Source organism: Hipposideros armiger, unplaced genomic scaffold (genome assembly GCF_001890085.2).
Source record: "Hipposideros armiger isolate ML-2016 unplaced genomic scaffold, ASM189008v1 scaffold_606, whole genome shotgun sequence".
In the NCBI taxonomy this organism is placed as follows: domain Eukaryota; kingdom Metazoa; phylum Chordata; class Mammalia; order Chiroptera; family Hipposideridae; genus Hipposideros; species Hipposideros armiger.
The window spans coordinates 141,156-150,158 of record NW_017731956.1 but is presented as its reverse complement, the minus strand read 5'-3'; the positions used below and the strand labels follow the sequence as shown (position 1 = coordinate 150,158).

The window sequence follows — 9,003 nt, the reverse complement described above, 5'->3', positions numbered from 1 at the left end:
AGAGAGAGAGAGAGGGAGGGAGGGAGAGAGAGAGAGAGAGGGAGGCTGAGACCTTGACAAGTGTGTACCTTAGCACTGGGCACATGGAAAAAACAATTTCCCCTGAGAATTCATAATCACCAATAGTCCTCAATTAGGTTAGTAGCTGGAATTTACGTTATTGTGTAGTCTAAAGAATTTGAAGCACAGAACTTAATTTAAGTCCTAGGTTAGTGGCACCTCTAGAGTGGTATTTACCTGCTGATGGAAATAATTCATGACATAGGTAAAAACTAAGTGGCAGGAGGGAAAGATGATAAACTGAGAATATGAAAGAAGGTGACTAAGGGAAGATGGAAATAGGGTAAGACACATGGGAGATCTGAGGATAGAGAAAAGAATACTGCTGTCTCAGAGAATAGGAAAATGTCCCTAATAAGAAAATATAGCAGGATTATCAACATTCACTACCCATGGTAGACTTTTTTTTTTTTTTATCTGACTGAAATCAACAATTATAAATAGATCTCTCTCCACGGTTACAGCTGACCATTTTGGGCTCATCATATTGAGAACACAATTTGGAATATTTTTCTTAAAGACATTTCCTTAAATTTGTTCTTAATGAAGTTTATCTGATACTTCTCACTCTCACAATCTCGTAAAATTTTATTGTGGTTAATATACATATACTGAAGACAGACGGACAAAGAAACAGGTAGTCAAGAGAGAAAAAAAAAAGAGAGATGAATGGTTAGAAAGAGGAGTATACCCAGAAATACACAGGAGAGAGACTCATCAACCAAGAGGTGGGGAAGGGGAGAACAAAGAAAAGGAGACTCAGCAGGTGGTATTGTGGCACCCAAAAAGGCGCAATTGAACAAAACTATCAGAGCCTAATATGTGCAGATCTCTTAGACAGTATTATGGGTGGTTTTATGTCCTCTCTTTCATTATCTCCTTTTTCTATAATGTGCAAATATTGTTTGTTTAAAATAATAATAATAAAGCAACTAAGGCTAACTTCTCAAAAATTTAAGTTATTTCTTTTTTAGACTTATTTTACTTTCTCTATTAATTTTTAATAAGCTATCAAAAATAAAAGTTCTTAAGAAGTAATAAATGAAGATAGCAACTAATGTATAAATTTTACAGATAACCTAATTTTCATTAGCTCAGTAGTGCATGACATTACAAACACATAAATAGATACTTATTAACTGGGAATTCATCAAGATTTTAAAGCTTCATTAGGTTGAGATGACATTAGCATTAAAGATAAATCGGCAACATTATTTTTCAGTCTTAATATACATTTTTCTCATTCTCACAACTAAGCATCGGTATGTATCTACATATAGTATCATTCAAAAGTTGCATTCCTTTGTAAGAAAGGTTTACGAGAACTTTTCCTACTAAAGTTTAAATTATCAGTCGTTACTCCAAATATTTGCTATTTCCCCTAAATAACGTTGAATTTTATTACCAAATTATTATTTTCATACCTCTGAAGAGCTTTCATTATTGACATCCACCGTGTTAATAGGAGCTGCTGATGAATCCAAATCAGAACCTTGAGAGCCAACTCTCCCAGGAGTCTGAAATATAAACAAATGGGGGAGGGGGGAAATCAAAGCAGATGTTAACAATATATTCATAAACTATTTAATAATAATCAGGTCGACCTGACACATAAGAAAAGTAGATGTCTTCTCAATAATAATAACAAACAGTACTGGCAGCTAGCTATCCTTTATTGAAAACTGTACCTAATACTGTATCAAGATTTCTATATGCATTATCTCATTTTCAGTCTTTTTAAGTTAATAAAAATTTTACTTTTATATAGTGTTTTATATTTTCAACTCACTTTCACAGAATATCTTATTTAATCATAATGACATCTCTGTGAGAGGCAAGACATATGTTATCTGTATATATGAAAAGACAGATTCAAAGCAGCTAAAGACATCTCAAGATCGTACTGAACAAAAATCACAAAGAAGCAGAACTAAAATGTTGATCTCCTAAGTCCTCCTGCATTACCCTCTTTACTACACCAACTGAACTACAGTGATTTGAGAGGTGCTAAAAAGACCAACACAGTCCATATTATCTAATCACCATCCATCTGCCATCCATGGCAACCATTACCAATCTGTTTCCAATACTTGATAGATATTCCATCACCAAAGATATATTTTGGAGGGTTAAAAGTCTTTTTTTCCCCTGCAACATTTATCATCTAATATTATCATTCATTAATATCTAGGAATTACCTTAAAGGAATTGGAAATCTAATAAAACACTGGGCAAAAAGGTAGAGTTGGAGCACAAGGGCTAACTCAATAATCCCTATCAAAAAACATTTATAGTACCTACTACCATTATTTCTACTTTACACAAGAGAGAAGAACCAAGGTAGAGTGTAAGTAACTTACTCAAAGTCACATGGCTAATAAATGGGAAAAGGATTTTAGCACAAGCAGTCTGTCTCTTACTCACCAACCCATACTGCCTTTCTGTTGGACATCTTCACTGAGAGGTACTCCAAGCAACCAAGGTCTAGAACAATTCACAACACAATTGCCTCAACAGACAATGCCTGTAATAGTCCTGTTACTATCACCAAAAATACTCTTTCACAAACTTGCCTAAAATAATCCTAGTAGACAGAGCTAAATAAGTCCAAGAGGTATTTGAAGTATTTACTTCAACCAAATAAGAATAGATACCTGCAACAGATTGGCTACTCTGGATTGTTGGTAATATAAAAACAGATTCATACTATCAACAACTATATAACCAATATAAAACAGTGTTCATCTCTGCGAACTGCTATCAAAAAATCAAATACAAGCTTTTGAAGAAAAAACAGCACTTTACTGGGCAAAAAACAAGCAAACAAAAAAGTTATTATTGTTTACTGTAACTTGAATAAAAATATCACTATCATAGAAGTTTTAACAACATGAAGTTTCTTTGAAATACATAATTTATCTAATTCTCACTAGTTGTATACTGAATACAATTAAATAATCTACATGTGAGAATCATAATTGTACTGCTGTAATCCAAAGTAACCAATGGCTACGTCTTGCAATTGTGATTGAAAATATTAATCTAACAGTAGAGGAAAAACAGAAACAAAACAAACCTCTAGCAGCATATAAAAAACAAATATAGAGAGATGAATAACATAAGTCTTTCTGATATCTGGTGAAATACTGAATCAGAGTTTCCAAATTCTCAACATCCCCCCTCATCCCTAACTCTATATATGACTTCACTCTAAAGACTATCAAGCAATGAAGAGAGCAAACCTTTCACTAGGAAAATTACTCAAATCAGTTTCACAACCTAATTGCTACCAATGATAAAGAATCTCATCTTTAAATCTTACTGACCTTCAAAGCACTAAAATGATAACTAGAACAGTCTCTGCACACAGAAAAGTCATAATAAATGCTTAATAAGCAAACACACAACCCACACCACTCTAGTTTTGAAACTAGGTAGCAAACAAAGCAAACCAGCCAAAGTTAAGTTAATGATGAATTAATTCCCAGAAATAGGTGAGTTAACTAAAAATAATTTTTTGCTTTTGAAAAAAAAATATGGTTGTAGGATATTATGCATATATTATATTTAGCCAGATTATTTCTAAAACTGGCAAGGATACAATTATTAGAAATTAAATGACATACAACCTCAACTCTGGGGATTGATAAGACATCTATAAGAATTTCTTATAAAATGTAATTTTCAGCATTGATTTTGTTACTCTATTTCCTCCTCAGCCCACCATAAAAACCAATTAGGAAGATTTTCACAAATTCAAAAAGGTTGAAATGTCATCTACTATATGCAGACCTTGAGAAGGGTGCTTTTACCTGATCCTCGTACTATAAATGGATAACCAAAGATTTCTTAAGGCCCTCACTACCCCTTTTCTACTATTAAGAGCTAAGATTTTATTTACCACATACAGATAAAGTGACAAGGTATATTTGCAAATGACAAGTACTATTGCATGGGAGAATTTTTTTTTTAATTTCATGGAAAGCAGCCCAGGGTTTCCCAGGGAGCTTTGTGTCTGACCTCTTAGCTTATTATATACTCTATACTCCCTAGGTGATCTCATTTACTCCCTTACTTTGAATTACCCCCAATGCTGACAATACTAAACCTCTAAATCTCATCCAGATCTCTGCTAAACTTCCAATTCATAATTTCTTGTCCTGCTAAATATATCTACCTGAATGCCTTGAAAGCACCCCAAAGTCAGCTTATTCAAAACCAAATTCATTACCTTTTCTCACAAAACCTTTTATCCATCTCTATCTCGAATTACAGGAACACTACACATCCACCTTGCCTAAATCCAAAGCCTTCCCTCTCCTCCTTAACCTTCATATCAAACACTAAGCTATTAATAGTTCATTCGCCAACATAAATTCTGAATCTAGCCTTTCTCCCTCTCCTTTGCCATTACCTTACCTAAAGGTGCCATTATCTCCCCCCCCCAGGCTAGAAAAGAAAGACCTACTTTAGCACCCTATACCTCTACACCCACATTTCCAATTGCTCCCTTATTGGTTTGCCAAAGCACTTGAAATTAATCATATCCAGAATCAAACCCTTCATTTATCTCAACCTTTACCATCCCAGGGGAAAAGTTTGCTTTTTCTCTGTGTTCTCTAATTTATTTAATAATAATCCTCATTTATCAAAAACCTCAGTTAAAATCTAACCATGTGAATGATATTTGTACACCAATTTTCATAGCAGCCTTATTCACAATAGCTAAAAGATAAAACAACCCAAATGTCCAAGGTAGGTAAATGGATAAACAAAACGTGGCATTATACATATAATGAAATATTGTTCAGCCTTTAAAAGGAAGGATATTCTAAAACATGCTACAATATGGATGAACCTAAGACACATTACACCTAAGTGAAATCAGCCAGACACAAAAGGACCCATGTGTATAACTCCACCTATATGAGGTACCTAGAATAATCAAATTCAGAGATAGAATGTAGATAGCGGTTCCCAGAGGCTGAGGGGTAGGAGGAATCATGAGTTACTGTTTAGTGGTACAGAGTTTCAGTCTGGGATGATGAAAACATTCTGGGGAAAGACTGTTGTGATGGTGGCACAATATAAATGCACTTAATGCCACTAAATTGTATACTTTAAAGTGGTAAAAATGGTAAATTCTGTTACCACAATTTAAAAACTTTTTTTAAATTTAAAAACCTAACTGAATCTCAAGTTGCTGGTATAGACACACAGAAAAAATAAATATTCCAAGTGATTTAAGAACACAGCGTTTTGACTACTTAGCCTTAGTCAGATACACAATAAGGAAAACAAAACTAATAAAAAAAAGTAAAATTCATTCAGTAATCTTATTGACAGTTATATTAATATAGTTATTTTAAAGCTGTTTAATGTATATTTTTAGGAAAAATAATTATGTTCATGCTCCAAGAAATTCAGTATAAAAAAAGATAAATACAAAATCAAAAAAGTAAAAACCATTTTATCATCTTAAATTTGAACTCACGTTTTGCTTGCTTTTTAAATATATATATATATGTATGTATATATTATACACGCACATATATATATTTTTTACCATATTTCCCTATGTATAAGACGCACCCTTTTTTGAAAAATTTGGGGTCTGAAAACTGGGTGCGTCTTATACAGTGGTTGTATGAGCGCGAAAAAAGCGGGAAATGCAAGTAAAAAAAATCTACAACCACTGTATAAGACGCACCCAGTTTTTAAGGGTGTGACTTATACATGGGGAAATACGGAGTGTATATATATATATATATATATATATATATATATATATATATAGAGAGAGAGAGAGAGAGAGAGAGAGAGAGAGAGAGAGACCACAATTTCTAGTAAGGACATAATAAAAGTGTCCACGTGAATTTAACTAACACACAATAGCTTTTATACATTAAAAAAGGATTAATGTAACTGCTCCAAGATTTACATCATTCTATTTTCCATCTTTTCTTTTTTAAGTTTTTAAGTTAAAAGAAACTGGAAGACTAAATGACAAACTGCCAATCTGGTTTTCAGAGTATTTGAGTAAAATCAAGATGTTTTTATTCATTGACAATACTCATTGGTGGAAAGAGTGTTGGAAAACCAGCACTCTCAAATATTGTTAGTGGAAGTGTAACTAAATACAAAAAAATGTACATACTCTCTGACTCACTGCTAGGAGATTACCCAGGGGACAAACTTACAAAAGTACCACCTATTTACATGTAGGAGCATGTTTACTGCAGTATTGTTTATAATAAAAAAAACTGGAAACAAACTAAATGTCCTTCAATAGGGGACTAGTTAAATTTTATAATCTATACAATAGAATATAAGGTAGTTACTGAAAATAAACCCTAAGAGGAAGTTCTAAAACTGCTGATTCTTATAAGATCTCCAAACTATATAAAGTGAAAAAAATTCAAATTTACATGAAGAATGATCATATTTGTATGTTAATGTATACAGGTATCAAAAAATTGTGGAAAAATATAAAAGAAGCTATTAGAAATATTTATTGGAGAAGGGACTGTCTACTTTTCATTTTATACCTTCTGTACATTCTAATCCTAACTACTAGATGTCAGCCTCAAACTTCATATAAAATTTGTCTCAAATCCTTTCCTGTTTGCTTTAAATCTTCAACCTTGAGAACAGTCACTAATACTCTTCATTCCAATTTCCATTATAACTCTAACACATTTAATCTTGTCTCATACTTTATTTTTGCTAATTGCTTTTTTGGTCCTCAGGGTTCCTTCTCATTTCTCCACCTTCTTCTTAAAACTGAATATATCCTGATCAATATCAAGTCCTGAAGTAAAAGGCTTACTCATTACTCAGACTTTTACAATAATATGACCCTTGACCTAGAAAACATAAAATCATATATCTCCACAGGTGCTTTTCTATCATAAAACATGTACAGTAGTAAGCTTCTTTATAAATATACATTTAACACTAGCTCATTTATATCAGCTTTCAGCTGAGAACAATTCTTATTTTCTGAAATGTGAGCAATTCCACTTAACCTAGAGCCATCTACAACTTTAATGAGCAAGCAAATACAGCCACCTATGTCATTAAATTATTAATGCTAAATTGAGTGCAATCCCTATTCAATTTGTCTTTCAAAGTGGCTTCTAAGAAGCTATGCCCCCTGTTGCATCTGATTCTAGCCCTCTCCAAAATTTTTCATGCACCAGCACACAATATACTTCTGCATTCTATAATAAATCTTTCCTGCCTAATCTACTGACACACCATATTACACTATGCCAGAGAAGGGGATTAGAAGCATATACCTATCTAAATGCAATCAGCTCCTGTTTTCAGCAGGGCCTGTCAAGTGTTCCAGAAACAAAAAAAGACCTAAATCTAGGTACAGTGATTCAGAATTTAGAAGTTGGAGTCACACAGACCTGTATTCAACTTCCAGGTTACCCACTCTGTAAATTTACTTAACCACTCAAAACCCCTAATCACCATTTGTAAAGTAGAACTAATGTCAGCCTCACAAAATTGTTGTGAGGATTAAATGAAATAATACATGGTAAATGTTTAAATCAGCACCTGACATTTGGTAGATATACTATTAAATAGTAGACACTTATTATTAAGTGCACCTCTCCTGAAAAAGACCTAGAATCAAAATTTAAAAGCGGGAAAGCATCTCAAATTATGTTACAATTGTTTAACTTCATAGATGAAGAAACTCAGCCCTAGAAAGTATAATTAGCTTACCAGACACTACTCTCCTATCAAATGGTAGAGCTGCAATTAAAACTTAGGTTTCTCAGGTCCCAATTCAATAATTTAGAGAGAATCTTATATAAAATGTTTCTTGGTCATCTCTCTGATACACATCAAGACATTTAATTTCTCTAAATTCAACTTCTTCATTGATAAATTGCAGGGACAAAACAGATCATGGGTCCTTCCAGCTCCAAAATTTTTATTCTATGATTCATTTGGGCCCTAATATATTTCCAATCTCTATATATGCTTAGCTTTCTCATGAACACTTTGAAAACGCTAAAACTTAGTGATATAGTTATTAATAGTTACATGAAAGTTATTTACTTCTCAAAAGCAGCTAAGTCAGAAAAAAATAAAAAGCAGCCAAGTCAGTAAGAGACTGAAACTATTAAAACTAATTACAGATGTTAGTAGAAACAAAATTGGGTTTATAGACATCATACAATTAACTCAATATTAAGTAAAAAAATAAGTTTTTAAATACCTAACATATTTTTAAATATCTAATATATAATTAAAATTGATCTACATATTTTAAACAAGTTTAGAGTACCTGATGTTTTGATTCAATAAATATGAATAGACAGGCACAAAAATATACCAAAATAATGGTTCATGGTCTAGTTTTGAGAAGAAGCCAGTTTTCATCCTTTAAGTCTAAAATCACTTGAGGGAACTGAGAAAGGAACTGATAATAAAATTTCCTGAGTGAGCATCTGTGGGCCATGTTTAAAATCCCACCAAATAGGCTTGAAGATCTATTACTTAGCATTTTATAATCTAACAGAAATTCTAACCTACTGGGCATGGACTCCTGTTATAAAAGATATGCAGATTATCAGTTTCAAAGAAGTAGAACACAACATGCATAAAATTAAAATCCATCCTGAATATAATCATCTTTTATGATGTAAAAATCCCTGAGAAAAACTATTCAAATAGCAGATGACTCCTAATTCAGGTTCCCAAGGAAACAGACTCTGAGACTCTGAAATCTGCAAGCAGGAGGTTTATTGAGAAGTGCTCTCAAGAACACCTGTGTGGGCACAGGGGCAGTATGACTGGGCCCAGGAGAACCTGAACAGTATTGATCATTAACAGTTCCAACAGCAGCCTCAGCTAATCCTACTGAGAGTCCTGACGCTGGGAAGGCCCTTCACAGAAGTCCCTAGCAAGGGGATAATGATT

General features: G+C 33.0%; 1 protein-coding gene across 2 annotated transcripts in view; it reads right to left on the bottom strand.

Annotated features, from left to right (window-relative positions):
* EEA1 (early endosome antigen 1) overlaps positions 1 to 9,003 on the bottom strand; it is a 114,621-nt gene that overhangs the window by 87,772 nt on the left and 17,846 nt on the right. For both annotated transcript variants that reach the window (XM_019624770.1, XM_019624769.1), the window contains exon 2: positions 1,485 to 1,577. In XM_019624770.1, the coding sequence (XP_019480315.1) occupies positions 1,485 to 1,577 (93 nt within the window). The remainder of the gene's footprint in view (positions 1 to 1,484; positions 1,578 to 9,003) is intronic.